This window comes from Syngnathoides biaculeatus, chromosome 2 (genome assembly GCF_019802595.1).
Source record: "Syngnathoides biaculeatus isolate LvHL_M chromosome 2, ASM1980259v1, whole genome shotgun sequence".
NCBI lineage: Eukaryota > Metazoa > Chordata > Actinopteri > Syngnathiformes > Syngnathidae > Syngnathoides > Syngnathoides biaculeatus.
Window position 1 is genome coordinate 44,045,926 of NC_084641.1, and position 18,504 is coordinate 44,064,429.

Sequence of the window (18,504 nt, forward strand, 5' to 3'; positions counted from 1 at the left end):
GACACTATTTCCTCATATCAGAACCGGCCATTTCGTTCATTTTACAAGGCAACTCCACGAAAAGAAAGAATCTCACCAGAATGTCCAGACAAGCTGATTTGAGAAGCGTGATCTGGTCAGCGATGGTCAGGGTGGTGAAACCTGGCAGGCGTTTGGCGAATTCCACAATCTTGATGATGCACTTGGTGGACAGCTCGCTGAACTTGTCCCATAGACCCAGATCCAGCTGAACGCGGTGGTCCGAGCTGGAGTTCTGAATCCACACACACACACACACACACACAAGAATCGGCTCAGCGCGTCCGGCAGCGAGCCGAGCGGCTTCGCGTTTACATTTCACATCCGTCAAAGCGCTGAAATCGATTTAAATGCATCGATCATCGGGAGGGCGCCCAGATGGCAACTGAATTCATCGGGAGAGATGAGATGTGGCGCACTTCAGTCCGTGCGAATTGGGAACTGTCAGCGGCGCTTGAGCGTTAGCATGCACCGGAAGTTGGGAGAAAAAATGCAAGGAGGGGATGCATGAGGGCAGGGGTCAGCAACAATTTTTTTTTTTTTTGGGGGGGCTGCTTCGTGAGCGGCAAACTTCCAAAATGACAAAACTCCAAATACTTTACGCATAAAAGAAATCTATATAATAATATAGAAATAATATATAGAAATAGTCTAGAATATATTATTAATGCGAGCAAGTCCATTTTCGCATTGAATGATAACAATCATTTGTCTCGAAGACGCCTGGCACCTGAAGCGCCCCCCGCGTGGGTGGAGGACTTACGGTGGTGTATTTGCCCAGTTGGCAGAGCGACGGGAAGGTTTCCTGATGAGCTTTGCTGACTTTGTTGACCAACTCCTCCAGCTCCCCGCTCAGCTCGTAGCTCTCTGGCAGCGCCGCCTCCTCCTTCACGTCCTTCTTCTTCTTGTTTCTGTCGTTGCGTACCGCTACACGACACCACCGTGACAACAACAAGAAGGCAAATTTCCTTACGAAAGACAAAAAGTCGTCTTGCGCGCGCGACGACACGTGACAGAAGCCGCCTGGCGCTCCTTCAGCGCTGCTGCCTTCCGCCCGAGGTGGCCCTCAACACGTTTCCTTCAGCGCCGCCCGTCAGGCTTTTAGCGCCGCTCTCGTCCTTGTCCATCTCGCTATCAGTTTGATAGGCCCGTCTCCTCTCTCTCTCCCTCCATCCTCCCATTCTTTCCTTCCTCTCAGGATATCCACGAATAGCAGAGGCACAATGTGATCCCGGTCTTAAGGTACGTCCCACAGAAAACCAGGACCCCGCGGGCGTCCCCCCGGGGCCGCGACATCCGCCCGACGCATCTTTCTTTGTGCCAACGCTGCCAATTCTGCCACCGCGACGGCAAACGGAAAGCTTTTCCGCCGCCCGCGTTGTCGTCAAAGTACGGCGTCACACGACGGGAATAAAAAAATCTGAGCGGCGCCACGGTAACCCACAGCCCCCCACCCCCACGTTACGCACACGCGCAATGCCGGCTCTTAGTTAGCTCAGTTAAGTTGCACGTTCATAGCGACGAGTTGATTCCACGCCACGAAGGGGCGGGGCAGGGACGTGTACGCCCTCCTTGGGTTCTGGGATGAAGTTTACGTGTGAATGCAACACGTGAGTCGTGTTAAGGAGACGCTACAAGCTTTATTCCGTTATCTTCTGCTAAATTCCGCTTTTTGCTGTTCATCTGTTACTGACGTTTGCACCTTCTACGGTAAAAGAAATAGTTTTGGTTTGCCGGATAGACTTCCTGTCACGTGACTCTCGTTCGTCAATCCAACGAGCTGCCTTTGACTCCTTTGACAGGTCAAATGGGGCCAGGCGGTCACATGATCGCGCACAAAGGTTTGAGGCGTACACAGCCAAAGCTTTCAAAGTGGCGACGACGCGCGGTCACGTGTTCCGTTTCACGCGTACGCAAATTTACGACAATTTCTTGTGGCGAAATTTGCCTTCGTTTGCTGAAGATGACATTTTTGATCATTTCAGTCAGAGCGAAATTGTTTGGCGCGATGTTCATTCCCCTTCTTTCTGGCAGACATTCATACTTTGATTGAAGCAGCACTAGAATACTGCACACCTCAGTCATATAATTGAGTCCTCTTACTTACAGCAACCCTCACCGAGTCACTGCCGGATCTGGCTGAGTCTGCGCGTGAGCGTCTGGCTGTGAGCTGTGGCCAACAGCAGCTCCTGTGCGGGTGCGCTTATTGCATTGAGGTTGAAGTGTTCACCGCTGCATCTGCGAGTGCGGTTCTCCTTTCCCACACGCCGGAGTATTTCAATGAGTAAAGTCAAAGTAAACAACAACAACACCAACAAAAACAGCCCAACCCCGAGAATGGAACCAGATGATCCCAAAATGCCGGCTGACTTTTGTTGTTTGAGGTCAGACTCTTTTTGTGGGTGATGCCAATTGTACAAGAGCGACGTGAAGCGCACGTGCGAGGAAGACGGCTTCAATGTGTGGATTCCATTTTCTGCGGCAGGCTCACCTTCCTTGGACATGCCGACCTCAAAACACTTCTGCAGCCTGCAGTACTGGCAGCGGTTGCGGGTGACCTTGTTAATCTGACAGTTCTTGTCTCGGTGGCAGGTGTACACCATGTTCTTCTGGATGCTGCGACGGAAGAAACCCTGAAGCGTCGCGAGAGAGACGGTCAAGCCATTAAATTCGGTGACATTTCATTGGGAGGGGGGAGCACCCCCCTCCCCCCCCCTTGAGACGAGCTCTACTTTTAAACTTTGCAGTTGTACGCCCTCTCTCTCTCTTTGCCGTTTCATTTCCTCAACTCATGGAAAGCAAAGCAATTTTCCCAAGTCTTACTGCGGCGGGATCTTCTCACCTTGCACCCCTCACAGGAGCTGACCCCGTAGTGGTACCCCGAGGACTTGTCCTGGCACACAAAGCAGGGCTTGTAGACACGAGGCGGGGGAGGCGGAGACGGAGAACCGGGCAGCATCTCCTCGGAGCTGCTGCTCTGCGTCTCCACGGCTGCACAAAATGGAAGACCAGCGCGTCCGACGTCACTAACGGCAGTCAAGTTCTCTTGTCTATATCCCGCTTGAATATGGCCCATTTAGATCTAGGAGCAAGGTTGACATTAACGTGTACAAATAGCGGCGAAGCGGTGACTAAAATTGCCGACCGACCTCCGAGTCCCAGAACAAATTAGCAACGTGGCTGTGACGAGGCCAAAAGCGTTGGAGCGTTTTTGCCGTCGACCGCGACAGACAGAGCGGCCCAAAAGCGGCCGAACGCGGAAGGCCCGGCTGGCTAATCGGATCTTGTCCGCGCCGTACGTGACACCGACCGCATTTGTTCGGCTTCCTCGACTCTCCATTGGCGGTACCGAGCTGGCTCCCTTCTCACCGCCACCGCTTTCAACTTTCCCCATTAGTCACCCTTAAACTTCAACCCCCCCTTCAACTTGGTACCCCGCCGCCCCCTGACACAAACCCCATTTTCCTCTTGTTTCCTGGCCCTAAATTCCTCGCCTCGGTCCCGCCAGGTTTTAATAGAGGCCTCGGCTCGTAAGAGGGCCTATAAAGGCGGCCCCCCGTGGCCCCCGTAGCCCGGCCGGAGGCCCCGGCCCGGCCGGCCATGGCTTTATTGGGACTCGGTCACCTCGGGCAGCTATTCACGCTCGCGCCAGCTGGAGCTCCCTGGCTAGGGGAAAAAAAAAAAAAAAAAAAAGGCCAATCATAAAATAAAAACAGGGAGGCTGTAAAATTCCAACTTTTACAACAGCCACCTCACCCCAATGCCCTCAATGGAAAGCACAGAGGGTTAGCCTAAACTTAACCTACCCCCCCCCCCTTTCCTTCTTCCCCTCCCTCACGCCCGAGGCTGCCGCGAAAACCACCAGCTTGGAGTTTTACAAGGGAGGGGGGACTTCAAAAAGAACAAAGGAGCAATTCCATTGGGAAGAGAGGAGGATGGGGGGGCACAGCGAGGCAAAGTCTTGTTCAAGACCAAACTGACCATTTTTAGTCCCGCTTGTGTTGCGGCCAACGACAAGCTCAGTGATCCATCCATTTTCGGAGATGCTTATCCCCACAAGGGTGGCTTTCCCAGCTGTCATCTGTTGGCGGGAGGCGGGGCCCACCTTCAACTGGGTGCCAGCCGATCGCAGGCCACGCGGAAACAAACCGCATTTGCAATCACACTTTTAGGGGCAATTTTTTTTAGGCTCTGAGAGGAAAGCGGAGAAAAGGCCACGCAGGCGGGGTCGGGATTTGAACCCCGGTCTTCAGAAATGGGAGGGCAAAGTGCCCATCCCAAACATCTGTTAACCCTATATACATTTGACTCATTTTGTCCCTCAAAGGCGCACTCTGCTGAAGGTAAAAAAAAAAAAAAGCCGCCGGCAGTCTCCAGCGGTGCTCCTAACTCGACGGGATCGCAGCGACCTTGTCAACGCGGCGGGAACCCGGAATCAAACGAGGCTCCCGAACGGCCAGATGACGGGTCGCCGGGCGACATCTTCAAACGTGAGCCGAGGAAGTTTGAAGATGGCTCCTCCAAGCTTTGCTGACCTCATTCGGGCTCGTTCCGCTCATTTCAGCCAAAAACGCGCCAAAGTGAGAGGAGGCGGCCTCAACTCAGCTCGTCACTGTTCGGAAAACAAAAGCCTGTCAAACGAGAGGCCCTCGGTTCTCGGCGCTTCGACGCCTCGGGCGCCATTTGCGTGACAATCTTAGCAGCAGTGCGGGCCTGTGAGCTGATGATGGACGGATGAGATGAGAGGGTGAGAGGTGAAGCCCAGGTGGTGGCGGCTTCTGAAGGGTACAGAAGAAGGAGGGATGCGGCCGAGCTGACTTGCCGCTCGCCGCCACTGTTGGCTTCCGGCCGGGAACGGGCTCTCGGCTTCATGCGTCCACGCGCGGACCGGCGACACCGGGAAGACAAACAAGCTCAGAAACAACAAAAGGATCCACTTATGTCCTCGGGACCGGCGGGGAAAGGGTGGAATCATTAGCCTCATTAAGAGGGAATATTAACAGACGGAAATAGCAGCCGCTTTATCTGCGGGTGACCTGACGGAGGTCAATTATTTTCAATTCTGGGTCGTGTCACTCGATCTACTTCAGGCTAGACAGATGCACGATGACGGCAGCGAGCAGGAAGAGGAGCTTGCGGAGTTTCCGCTAAGACTAAAGGCGCCTGTTGTCGGCCAAACTGGAAACGGGAGTGAGCAAAGGCGTGACTACGAGGCTCGCGCTCGGTGTTGCGACAGCATATGACGCTCTGGCGCCGGAACAAGAACGCTTTCGCAATCGGCCTCCAGATCCCGTCGTCCGTGCGAGCGCATCTTTTTTTTCGGGAGCGTGGGAACCGAGGTGTCGTTGCGGACGGCGTACCGGCGTGAAAATCCCCTCATTATGTTGATGTTCCCGCCAATCGTGCGACGGCGAGCGTGGGCATGCCGAATCCTTTGTCTCCGTCTTTACCTTTCATTAAACAGCCTGCAAAGCTGTGCGCCTTCCTGACGCAATTTGCTGAGCAGTAACATCGTGCGTGAGCTTCGGAGGGAGGACGACAAATTAGGGCTTCTCTGCTCAAAGGGGGTTGTTTCACCGGGCAGGCAGGAGGGGAACAGATTGGGCGGGGGGCAGGGCAAAAAAGGAAAACCGTGTGTTCGAGGACTTGCTGGCACTTTTGCGGGTTTCCTTGCCTTCGCAAAAGCAGATCTCCACCGAAGAGCCGGAGGCCTAAAAGAGGAAAGGAAAGTACCGCACCCTTGCCGCCGTGCCACCTTCCTCTTTGTCTCTCGACCCACGTCTTCCTGCCATCCCTCTGAGGCCTCTGCTGCAAGGTCCCACACACAACACACTCATTTCCTTCCCGTTTTGTTTGGAAGCACTTTTTCCTGAGGATCTCCGTCACCGCCTTTGTGGCTACGGCTACGTCCCGCTTACATTTCCCACAGCGCTCCGGCTCTGTGGCGCGCACTTGAGTCACCTGCGAGCTTTCACGTCAGAAGTCGATCAAGAGGCCATTGTGTGACTTTCACAAGGCTCGGGCCCCACACAGTAAGGGTAGGAAACGCTTTCTCGACCGCAGTCGAGTCCTACGGGAGACGAGGAGGAGGCCGCCGTTTCACTCGACCGAAACCTCCTTACTTGCCACCCGCGCTCCCCATTTGTGAAACCGGTCGCATTTCTGCACAACCCTGGCTTTGTGGCTACTGGGCGCCTTCCCGAGTGACAAAAAGACACTCGAGGATGCTTCAGCAGTTGTGGAAAAACACGACAGCCATCCAGGAATTCGCACCCGTTTGCTAGAATCAGCAGAAAGCCACGAAACCAGAGAAACGGGCCTGGGAATCACACAAGCCGAGAACACATTCAGTAAAACATTTTCGGATCTGCTCACAGGTGCCACAGTGGCCGAAGACCAAATCTTGGACCGTCGAGTACGACGCGCCCTGCGTGAGAAAAAGTGCGCCTAAGAGATGCCAAAGACTAGCACGTTTAATTGATATTTCAACATGAAGTGGAAAAACAACGCAGGCACTTTATGAGGCAAACAATTTGGGGGAAAAAGGGCAATTATCCTTGCAGTCAGCCGGTGCACTCAAAACAGGCCTTTTTTTTTACGTTTTTTTTTTTTCTTTACTGCCCCTCATAAAAAAAAAAAAGCCTTTTGATATTTCCTCGATGGAGTCGGCCAAGCCGAGCGACATTTGGCAACGAGCGTCGCTTTTTCCCGCAACTCCCGACCCCGCCAAACACAGACGAGCTGGCTTCAAACGCCAAACGGTCTGTCCCCAGCGAAGCCAGCAAAAAGGTTTCCTTCAAACGTCCTTGCACACAACCAGAGGAAGGAGCCGTCAAAATAAAACCAGGCGGGGAGGGGCAAAGGAGAGCAAGTGTCATTAAAAGCAAAGGATGGCGGATTTTCACGGCCAACAGAAGCGGCCTCTCGTCCCTGTGCCGAGCGAGCTCCAGCCGATCGGAACACGGCGACCCCAGCGCTCAGTCGCTTCGGCGACTGGAGAGCAGACCGGGACCCCGGGCAAGGAGAGAAGACAGTCGTGGAGGGAAGCCCGCAAGCGGCCTTTGAACCTGGGCTTGTTTCTCGTCCTTCCAGACTTCCTCTGGCCATCTGTGGCCAGACCGGCTCTCACCTGTCGGTCTCTGGCAAGGTCTCTAGCGCTCATTCAATGGCTATTGCTTCCTCTCCACAACAATAGAAACCTAGAAAAAGTAGAAGTAGCGCGGCCACGGCTGCAGCCTCGCTCTGTCGGAGGAAGTGAGGGCGGAGGAGGTCGATGTAAACCAACAACGGTAGTACTCACTCCCACCCGTTCGGGAAGCAAAACGCGCTCACGCGAGCCTCAAGTCGGACCAGTCATTGCCAATCTTTTTTCTTCTTGAATTTCCACCGAACCTCACTGACAAAATCCTTGAGAAACACCCCTGAAGTCAGAAATCAATCAGGGCCCGGCGGCCTTTAGACGCTGACAGGTTTTGAACAATTCCATCTTTGGGGACAGACTTTTCCAGTTCAAGGTCCATTAGGGCCTGCTTGCGTGAGTGTGGAAGGAACTCAAAGTTTTCACCTCAACCCCATCGTTGGGATTAGGAGTGAGGCTCTCTCCTCGTGCAATCAATAGAAGTGACGTCTCACTTCCCAAATTCCCACAGGGACGCTCCAAAATCTGGTGGAAAGTCTTCCCAGAGAGGCTGCAAGACACACACTCTCTCTCTCTCTCTCTTCTCTCTCTCTCTCTCTCTCACTAGTCAAGTGCAGATAGCAAAATAACGGCAAAAGAAACAAACAAGTCAAACCAAGCGCAAGAGGAAGAATGACGAGTGCGAGTGAGCGAGCGACCAACAAGCCGCCGCGGCTTTCCGGTGCCTGAATCATTTGCCATCCGAGTCGTCGTGACGACTTCTGAAAGGCAAACGGTCACAATGGGCACAACCTCACCTCAAACTGCCTTACAAACAACTACTCGAACCGTCTGAGCTCATCTGAGGAACTTTTTTTTTTTTTGGCCAACAGATTACTCAGATGGGCTGGGTTTGAAGCAACAACCTTCACCACAGTCCCCCCCCTGAACATTTTGCCACAAAGAAAAGTCCATTTAGTGTTACCTTCGATTGACTCTAAGGGCAATATGTAAGTCCGCATCGTTCCCATGTGTGGCGCGAGTGCAAGAGCAAGAACCGACCAAGTCCACGCTCGGAGAATGCGAGCGTACTTTGCCGTCCTTCGGCATTCTTGAAGAAAGCCAAAAATCCTCCCCCGGCAGCCCCTCGCTCGCTGCTTTGCCGTCCGTCAGTGTAGCCGAGCGCTTTCCTCTGTTTTTTTTTTTTTTGCGTACACGCTCAAACTCGGGAGCTCGACTTGACACATCCTGGCCTACGGTGAAGAGAAGGCGTCGGTAGCCAGAGTGGCACACCTGCAGTACCTGCTCGCAAACGCGTCGTCCGCAAAGTCAGAATGCGCTTCTTGTCTCACACCTTCTGAATCCGAAACCTGGTCAATGGCAGCCTTTGATGAGTGATTAGCAAAGGGGAGGGAATTTATAAATGCATGAGCAATCAAAAGGGGGGCGGCACCGGGAAAGGAAACCAAGGCCAAGATCATGACTGTGGCTGGGAAATAGCAAAGAAATACAAATCTGGATAGAACACAACCCGAGACTAAAAGAAACGGGGACGTTTCCACATCTATTGGCGGAGTTCACAGCGAGGCAAAGAAATCTGTGGTCTTGGCTCAAAGATGCGACGGTAGCTCGGGGAGACTCGGGATGACCGAGCAGCCGTAAGACGTGAACGTGTTCTCCTGTTTTCCTCCCTGCTTTGAACAAATGTGTCTCCTTGGCGTCTCGGCACAAATCACCGGCTTGCAAACACTTTGGCCCTCACTCGTTCGTAAATGAAATAAGCTAAGCAAGCAATAAATGGGCGACGTTCCAGTTGCAGATTGTAGCACGTCGTCTTTGAAATCCTCCCTCACCCTCCAACCCCAAAACCCGGACAATGGTTATAAAACATCAGCCGCCCACCGTTCCCGGCTGCAAAAACCGGGAGACCCGTCTCGCCCTCGCCATCTTCCCAGAGGCGGCTGGAGACAAGCTGTCGCTTGCAAGAGGCGTGCTGTCGTCACACATGGCTGCGAGGTGACGTCCACTTCGAAATGCTGCGAGCTCGCCATCATCGTTTGGCCAATTGGCCACGCCCAAAGTCGTCTTCACAGTGGCGCGTGTGCGGCGACCGCGCTGATGTCAATGCGGCTATCCCGCGCCGAGTTTGCCTTCATACTCGTGTGCATTTTTCAAAATGTACAGCAGTTCGTCTCTAAGTCAGAGGCGTCACTACGGCCTTGGGCCTCTCCACTTCCCGTCACACTTTCGATGAGACCGATGACTGCCACGTGAGTCGAGGTGGAGACGTTCGTGCGGAGGGAGAAGGACGACGGGGGGAGGAGGTGCCGAGACTGCATGTGGATGAGGTGGCGTCCGCCAACCTCATCTCTTGTATCGTGCCTGTCAGGGATCTGTCAATTCAGTGGAAGATGGGAGGACAGGACTTCGGGGACGACGGTGTTGAACGCAGAGCCGAAGTCCACGAACGGGATTCTCGTTCTAGGATGAGCTGCAGTCCCGCGTTGACTGCGTCCTCTGCAGACCTGTTTGCTCAGAAGGCAAACCGCAGGGGACCTGCGACACCCTTGCGGCGGTCCGGCGAGAAGCGTTCAAAGGACTTCATCCTCGTTCAGGTTTGCTTTCCCTTCTGTAACGAGGAAGGCAACCGTGGAACTGGGTTTGCTGGAACAAATGGACCTAAATGACTGAATTTTGCTGCAAAATCGACCGAGAAGGCGGCAGAGGCGCTGCACGGGGCGAGGCCCGAGTCACGGGATGCAATGTGGGGGTTGTCAACCGCGGGAGTAGAAAGAGGCCTCAAGGGGGAGGGGTCGTGTTCTCGGTAAAGGGCAACAAGAGCAGCAGCCAGATATGAGATGTGCAAACTACTCTGAAAAGTCCACATTTTGCAAGGCGGTGGGCTCGGCAGCTCCCAGTTTTCGGTTCCCTTTGTAATAGCTCGGATAAGAAGGACTGCGATCCAGTGCGACGTGACGCTGCTGGAGGGGGGCTATAAACTGCCATCAGGGTCGCGCCAGATTCCAACACAGCCCTGCGGAATCCGGCCCGGCACAGTGACTGACTCTGGATCGGACGCAGCGATTGAGGTGCCCAAACGCCAGCCGAAACAGGCACGTTGACGTGGAGGCGTTTGCATATGGATGCCACATACGCAAGCGCAGTGCCCGTCGTCACGTGTCGTCGGTGTGGAAGCGGACCGGCGCGTGAAAGCGGGCTCGCCGTTGTTGTAAGGGAGGCAGCTGAAAACAGCCCAACTCTGTTTCTTTCGACGCGGCTTTGTTCCTTCTTTGTTGCTTCAAGTACGGATAAACTGAAGAGCACTTCTTGCAAGCACTCTCTGCCCGCAACATTAGGTACCCTCCCCTCCAAAGGTGGACAGCAGGGAAGACTTCAGTCCTCCACGGCCAGAAACTACAAGATTGTCCTGGTTTTACTTCAGCAATACTAATAGTCTTGGGTGACATAACACGGCAGGCGCAATTATCAAAGGCTGCAAGTAAGATTGACTCGCACGGTAAAAAGAAAGAGCCGCGAGCAGAAAAATGTCTGCTGGCGCCGACCCATCGCTGTGTCATAAATTGCAGAATCATTAAGGATCAGGATGTGGAAGAAGTGAGTGCAAACGGCACCCAAGCTGCTTTACATTGCTCGCCGCACAACAGTTGAGTCAAACGAGCCAGAGTCCGCCGGGCGCTCGCAGCCATCGCGCCCCGATGACCTCGGAGCAGCCGACTACTTCACCCTTTTAACTTTAGCACGCTCATTTGAAAGGATCCACGGGGTTGACGTCGACAGCAGCGTGGACAAGTCCTCATCAGAAGCTTCGCGCTTTGGAGCAAAAGTCTCCCCAACACTCTCCGGCGTACAGGAGCCCCCACCACACAAGAAAGATGGCGCCCTCTATCCTGAGGCACTCCAATCTTTTCATTGAATCTTTTGGAATTCTAACAAATGAACGTAGCGCTGACTTTTCCGACCTTGCCTTGAAAACCAGCAGTTTGGGCCATCGCGCACCAGTTGACGCGGATCAGTTCAGCAGGCCGCCGGTTCCTACAGCACGTCGCTCGCCGCCATGTGGAGACCCAAATGTGGGAAGGCTGGGAGCAAAGGATTCCTTTTGGTGGGAGCGAAAGAAGGAAAAAGGAAAGAAAGACGTCCCCTCCTTGTGACCCCGCAGGAGCGCTAAGTGCAATTGCCTCATTCTTCTCCGCCAATCAACATCGACAGAGAGACGACGGGTCGCTCGGCTCGGCCTCCCTCAAACGGCTTCCCTGGCGCTTGACTAATTCACTTCTCATTGACGTATGTCGAAATCAGCGTCCATTATCTGTGGGTCTAAGGCGCCGCACGTGCAGTAGATGCAGATGCGGATGCGGATGCGGATCCGGCCCGGTCGGTGGCAGAAGGCACTTAAGGGCATTACGCGAGTCAAGATGCTTGAACGGGTCCCCCACGCACGGCAGCCCCCGACCGACCTTTGACACTGACGACTCCCTCTGGTGAAAAAAAAAAAAAACAAAAAAACAGGAAAACCCACCACGCACTTTGAAATCCTCCAATCGTTCCTACAAAATGTGTTCCGTAGCAAGACTTAAGAGACGCTAACTTCGGGCGAGAGGCGGCCTACACCCTTAACTGGTCGCCAGCCAGTCGCTCCCTTGTGAGGATAAGCGGCTTGGACCAATGTTTTTGTTTCCATGGCACTTTGCACACTTTGTGTCTCCGTTTTCAAATCAAGCGCTCAGCTCGACTCTTCCAATCGCTTTGACCGAGCGACAACGCTGGAGCGCAAATTCATTTTGCGACTCTTTACAAAGCGTGCGGTTATTTATTGTGCCGGTTTGTGCGGTGCAGCTGGAGCGTCTAATGAGATATCAAGCTCAAACATCAATTCATCAGCCTCAGCGACGAGGACAATGAGGAGCAAGTTGCCGAAGCCGTGCGGGGACCGGCCTTGTTTCCAAAGGTTATTGGACTTGAAAGAGCGGACCACGGCAGCCTCCGCTCGCTCGACTCCGCTCCCTTCCCCTCGGGGCAGCTTCTCGGGACAGTTTTATTCTTTGTATGATTTGCCTCTTTGATTCTCCAGAACAAAGCTGGAAAGAAAAATGCACTTCTGGAGTCCAGAGTGAGCTTCAAGAGGGGGTTATAGATGGCCGATTGATTAAATAAACAAATCTCATCTTGTTATCATCAGGACTCCCCTCACGTGAGGAGTCCCGTCCCCCCCCCCCCGACAGGGCATCTGTCTTCATTAAAGCTGAGCCAGTGTGCACGACGGCCACTGAAACGCCGGCGTCTCCGCGATTAATGAAGACAGATGACCCGACGGCCCCCGCCCCGAGCCGACAACAAAAAGCGGGAGAATGGCCCGACAGAACTCCGTGAAAAATGACCAGAGAGCGATTCTGTTTACCCAACGGTCCCGTCGTCTGAAAGGTTTCTTTCCACTGTCACAACTGGCTTCCTTCACACATTTTGTTTGAATCATCTTCCATATTCTCTCCCAGAGAGCAACAGGGCACGGAATTGGGCCACAGCTGGGCCCGTCGTCCCAGTCGGAGGGACGAGATCAGACGACCGAGGGATGAAGAAGAAAAAGAAAAAAAAACTCCCCCGTGCGCATTCCGCATTTGTGATTTATTCATCCATTTGGCCGTTCAATAATTCATCTGCTGATTAATTCATGGCTTCGTGTTAAGACTCCAGAGGAATATCATTATCCATCTAGTATCCAAAAGCGTAAACAAACCTTCGACCTCTTCCTTGCCGCGGCCGACAACGTTCGACTTTTATCATCTGCAATATTGAGAAGGTTCCAATTTGTCATGAACATTTCATGGGAAGCAACAGCAGAACTTTTTTTTTTTTCCCCTGGCGTCGAAATGTGGATTAAGGCCAGCCGAGCAAGTCGCGCAGACACGCTCGCTCGCATACACTTTGAGCGTAATCATAATCATATCATATCATAGCACAGAGTTTCTTTCAGATGGCTGAGCAGCTCAAAGCCATCTGCGGGAGGAGGAGGAGGCCAGGAGAGCGTCCCGGCTGCTCGGCGGCCCCCCCTTTAGCCGAGCCCCGAGGGGTAAACAAGCCAGCTATGAAAGAAAGTCCGCCGGGGGGGGTTTGGGGGGGTTAGGGGTAAATGCGTGCGCCACAGAGGAACACTTGTCACGTCACGTGAGAAAGGCAGACAGGACGTACGTCACTTACACTGAACGCTGGCACTGCCTGCCCAGGCGAAGGGGTCCAAGCCCGCAAAGAAGGGGCTCGCCTTCCGCAGCATGCATGTGCCGCGGCCGGTCACGTCATAGAGCTGGCGGGGGCCCATTCCCAACGCCTCCATGCAGTCGAACATGGCACCCCCCCAGGAAAAATCTCGCTGTCGTTTGGTCCGCCGCCGCGACAGCTAGCTGGAAATGCCGCCGTTCCCGCTCCCGGCTCGTCTCTCGTTGCCGGAATGCAGATCCGCTCGAGCGGCGCGGGACTGGACCGGACCGGACCGGGCCGAGCGTGCCTCTGGCGTCCCGCCCCCCGCCACCTTCCCGCCCGAGCTACTCCCCGTCCGCTGTAACGGAGCTAAATAACGGACGGGCTCTCGCACTTCTCCCTGAGACTCAGACACTGCGGAGTGAACCAAGTGCCTCTGTGTGACACTCACGGAGGGGGGAGGAGAGAGAGCGAGAATGCCGGAGAGGAGAGAGGGAGGGAGGGAGGGAGGGTCGGAATCGGGGGCCGGCCCAGGAGGAAGAGCTGATGTGCTCACAGCAGCAAACTTTAGTTGCCATTTTGGGCCACTTACTGTCGTCTTTTCTATTTCAAGCCTGAAAGCAAAACAAACGCAGACTTCCGCTCGGTCCTCCCGCGAGGCACCATTCAAAACTGCTCTCTGTGCTCTTGTCCTGCTTTCGTTTGGGTGTTTGTTTGGTTTTGCACCTCCCCCAAATCAGCCCTGCAGTAAACATGACCCCCCCCCCCGCCCCCCAATCTACTACCTCCGGTGAATCTTCGTCTCTGATCGTAGCAACATTAAACTGCGACCACTAGCAAGATGAGTGTCCATCACGAGTAGGAGAACGAGAGTGCAAGGAAGGGCGGGGGGGGGGGGCGGATTGTGCCGTGGTTGAACCCGGAAACCAGATGCCAGGACAAGTCCCTCCCTCCCTCCGCTGAGTTTTTCCGACAGAACAGAGGATGGGCAGCTCCAACGCTGACGAATCGATCCCTGCAGCGCATTTCCACGGGCAGACTAGCGCCGGTACACAAACGCGCCGTGCGTCGGACACGCTTGCCGCACGTTCACTTGACCCCCCCGCTCCCAGATGGAAATGTGATGGATTGGGGGGAAGGTCAGCTGACTTTTGAGAGCCTTTTTTCCTCCGCATTGATTTTCATTCGGCCCCTACGATCCCATTCCAACCGCGCGGCCGCGGCCTCGTAGGGCTGAGCGGCCCAACGCAAATCCGGAGGCGCTCCGCCCGGTCATAACTGTTGCACGGCAGCCAACGGCAGATACGCGATCATACTGTGGCCGGCCGGGGTCTGTGAGCTCCTCACGTCCGCCCCTCCCCTGTCGGATCAGTACGAGTGGTACAGCCCGGCAGGCAGCAAAAGACACCATTTCCTGTCAATCTGCGCTGCTGGCTCGGCTCTCCGTAAACCGCCAGCGCCGCTCCGCCTCCTTCTGCGTCGAACGCTTTGCTCCTTTTCCTGTGTCACGAAAGATAAAGCGCTTTCACATCTCGGGTGCGACGGCCCGCAGCCTCCAAACGTTTCCTCGGTGTCCAGCGCAGAACTTGTTGCAGCTCACGTCGGCGTCTGGCAGTGTAGACGCGCACGCGTTCTTTGTTGCAACAACCACATCGGTTCCTTGTCGGGTCACCAAGTGGAAGCTTTATGACAGCAACAAGAGGAGAAAATGCTTATCGAGGATGCCTCTGTTGGCAGTTTCTTGTCCAAATTGTTTCTCCCTGCGCAACCATTGCTCCTGCTCCAGATGCGCTTCCCATGTAATAATCCCGAGCACGAGTTCCATATTTGGGATTCACACGTTTTGCTTTCACGCACGTCTTTCATCTCCTTCCCGTGCTGGAAAACGAGGGCACTTTGGCAATATCAGCATCGGTTGGGCGAAACCCACGTTGAAGGGCCACATTGGACAAGTCCCGTTTTGTTTGCTTTTACTGTGTTGGAGAGCAGAAGACAAACGCGTCGAGCCATTTTGTCCACTTGTGGGCCTGCCGTGACTTTGGACATCTAATCTCCAGATTCTGCCGCTGACCCGGGCCGGTCGCCGGCTCCCCGCTCTCCTCCCCTTCCTTCCCCGGCCCGAGATTGAACTCGAGAAAAACCGCCACCCAGAACTTATCTTGCCCTGGTTCCTCACTGTTTTTGGGCTTCATGGCTTTCTGTCGCTTCCCTCCATGAGCACTTGAAAAAGTTCCCTGTAGGCATTTTTTTCCCGACCGCACGATTTGTCCTGCGCTTTTGTTTTTCGCCTTTGGGGAATGTTTTATTTTCAGGCCCGGCCGGCTGCTAACTGATATTGTGTGACGTCGCTGCGTGCGCAGGGAAAACGGCAGCTTTTGTTCGCAGTAGCCGCTTGTGATATGATCATGTGTTGCCCCCCCCCCCAGGCAAGAAGGAAGCCAGCTGAAGCAAGTGGCCTTCAACTAAAACACCTGTGTTGAAGTCCAAGAAAATCAGGCTTTACTACTGATGCCGACGACAGATAAGACGTATCCGACACATTGTTGCCGCTTCCAGCCGAACAGTTGCCAACAAAGTGGCGTGCGAGCCAATTCAAGATGGCTTCTTTTGAAACGGCAAACGCCGGAATGCGATGCTTTCACACTGTGTGGATCGGTCCAGATTCAAGTTCCACGCATGGATTTACAGACGTAGCTAACCGGTAGCTCCTCTTGGTTTTTTCCATGTTTTGAGGGTGTTGCCGAACTGAGCAGAGAAAGTTGCAGAGGGCCGCAGCTCCTCCTTGTCCCACCCGTCGGCGTGTGGAAATAAAAATGGGCAGAAAGATGCACCAGTTATCTGAGCGCGTTAGCGGCGGCTCGGTTACATGCTCCCCTCCCCCCACCCAACGCTACTTTTCACAACATTATTGGCACCGGAAACCTTTTTCTCCCTCTGCGGCATGTTGCTCCTCAAATTGTGTGGGTTGAAAAGCCCCTACGCCCTAAAACCGATGCCACGTTTTTCACAAATGACAGGAGCCGCAGTGCCCGCCCACGCCTTTCCGCTTTTACAGGTAGCGTCTTGATCTTGTCAGGCAGAATTTGTGGCCTCTGCTTTAGCGCCAGCCTCTCCTCCCATCCGAAGCAGGCCTGAGCACCCGAAAAGTTTCCCGGACCTGGGGCGATTGGCTCCAACTTAAAAAAAAAAAAAAAAAAGGGATAACAAGAGGAAATCCAAGAGGAAGACTGCAGAAAAAAAGCCAAAGGAGCGAGAAGCGGCTGAGGGAACTCGAGAGTGCATAAGCCGCCAGGGTTTAGCTGGATATCGTTGGAGAAGCACATCCAGCACCGAGTGCGCACAAAAAAAAACCTCCTGGGTGCTTAAATTGTCAGGAAAACAAACAAACTCCTTCTGTCCTATCTTGCTTTATTTGGTGAATCATGACCAGCATGGCCTCAAAAAAAAAAAAAAAAAAAAAGCGACGTGAGGGGAATTTCTTTCCACAGAAGAGCCTCAGTAGGCTGTCATCTTACAGCTGGTGGCGACCGGGGGGGGAGGAGAGATGATGCAGAATTGTTTATGAAAGGCGAGGCTGCTCAAGCGGCGCTACGTGAGCTGTCACCAGCGCCGGAGCACCCGAATGGACCCGATCGTGGCCGCCAGGGCCGTGACGACAGGAGGCAGATGGCTCGTTTTTTTTTTTTTTGTTTTTTTTAAATCGGATCAGGTTTAAGCCCACGTATCATTTAATTAGCGGAAAGTCAAGACTTTCGCGACTCGTGTACTTGAAGAATGGAGGTCAAATTCACGTAAACTTATTTCCCATTTCCGATGAGTGCACCTGCGTCGATACTTGGTAGATTCCATATTTGTTCCCCAACGCATACATTTGGTCAGTCCCCACATAGCTCGGTTGTTTTGTAAATTCTTACAGATTGACCGGCGCCGCGCTCTAATCGGGGACAGAGGTCCCGATATTTAGCCACTCAAATTAGTTACTGTCTCAGATTTGGTGGGATTTTATAAGTCGCGCAGTCCCCGAACAGGATGACCGCGGTGTGCCGGGACAAATCATCAGGGGAGCTGCAGGAACTTATGCAATATCACATCAGATTGAATATTAGTTCATCCAAATGTGACGGGCGGAACAACAAAATCTTCTTCCGGTGGAGCGAACTCCTACGCCGCAAAAAGTCACGACTTCCTGCCGGCGTTTGATTGAACAGGCCCGAATTTCTCCTTCATTGTTGACCTCCAGCAGCCTTCTGCTCATTGCTGCCATCAAAATGGCCGTAAAACCTTAGCTGAAGTGAAAGCGGTGCTCCTCTCTGACAATATTTCTGATTTCTGATGTATCGGATTCAAAGAAGAAAAGTGGGGGGAAAAAAAAAAACAAAAAAAAACTGCGACGTTAGCAAGTGCAGCGTGAGTGGTCTTCGGGGAGTTTCCGACTGTCTGCGACTATTTTGGCCAGCTTGGGGTCACGTGATCTTTCACAACAAAAAGGGTGAACTGGGCACTCCAAATAGGTGTCAAACCCACGGCCCGGGGGCCAGATTCGGTCTTGTTCAAATCTGGAGCAAAATTTCAAAGTGAGAAGGCGATATTGCGGCCCCGTATCGGCGACCCGCGACAAAAATGACTTTGACGCCTTTGAAATCCAAGAAGCGCCCGTCCAATTCTGGCATACTTACACGAGGTTGTGTTTGGAAGCCTGTAGTTGTAACGGGGGTACAGTAACAGTTACGAAAAGCCATTTTTGTTGCAGCGAGTTCGGGATCGCCCGTAGCTTGGCGGATGTCCGTCATCGGTTCGCAAGTATCCAGTTCCGTCTAATTCGCTTGTGTGGCTCGGTGTCGCTGCCTAAATTTCAGTAAGTTATTCTACCGCTGAAAACTACAAAAAAAAAAAAAAAACAGACAAACGCAGTCATTCTAAATTCATCCATCCACCCATTTTCCATGCTGCTTGTTCCCTTTTTTTTTTTTTTTTTTTTTGGGAGGAGGAGATCCCAGCAAACTTTGTGCGCGAGCGGGATACGGCCCGGACTGCTCAACAGCCAATCACAAGGCAGATTCAGACAAAGAAGCATTCCCGTTCACAATTTAGAGTCTTCAATTAACCTCACGTATGCTTCAAGGGAAGTGGCGCTCACGTGCCCGTGCACACTTGCA

General features: G+C 53.5%; 1 protein-coding gene across 7 annotated transcripts in view; it reads right to left on the reverse strand.

The window, feature by feature from the left end:
* Positions 1 to 18,504, reverse strand: part of rarga (retinoic acid receptor gamma a) — a 42,365-nt gene that overhangs the window by 3,700 nt on the left and 20,161 nt on the right. For 6 of the 7 annotated variants that reach the window (XM_061807421.1, XM_061807406.1, XM_061807400.1 and 3 more), the window contains 4 exons: positions 2,861 to 3,009; positions 2,510 to 2,651; positions 782 to 945; positions 77 to 253 (listed from right to left, as the gene is read on the reverse strand). In XM_061807421.1, the coding sequence (XP_061663405.1) occupies positions 77 to 253; positions 782 to 945; positions 2,510 to 2,651; positions 2,861 to 3,009 (632 nt within the window). Of the gene's footprint in view, positions 1 to 76; positions 254 to 781; positions 946 to 2,509; positions 2,652 to 2,860; positions 3,010 to 13,351; positions 13,791 to 18,504 lie in introns of those variants that run through there. The other variant, XM_061807439.1, reaches the window with a different exon arrangement.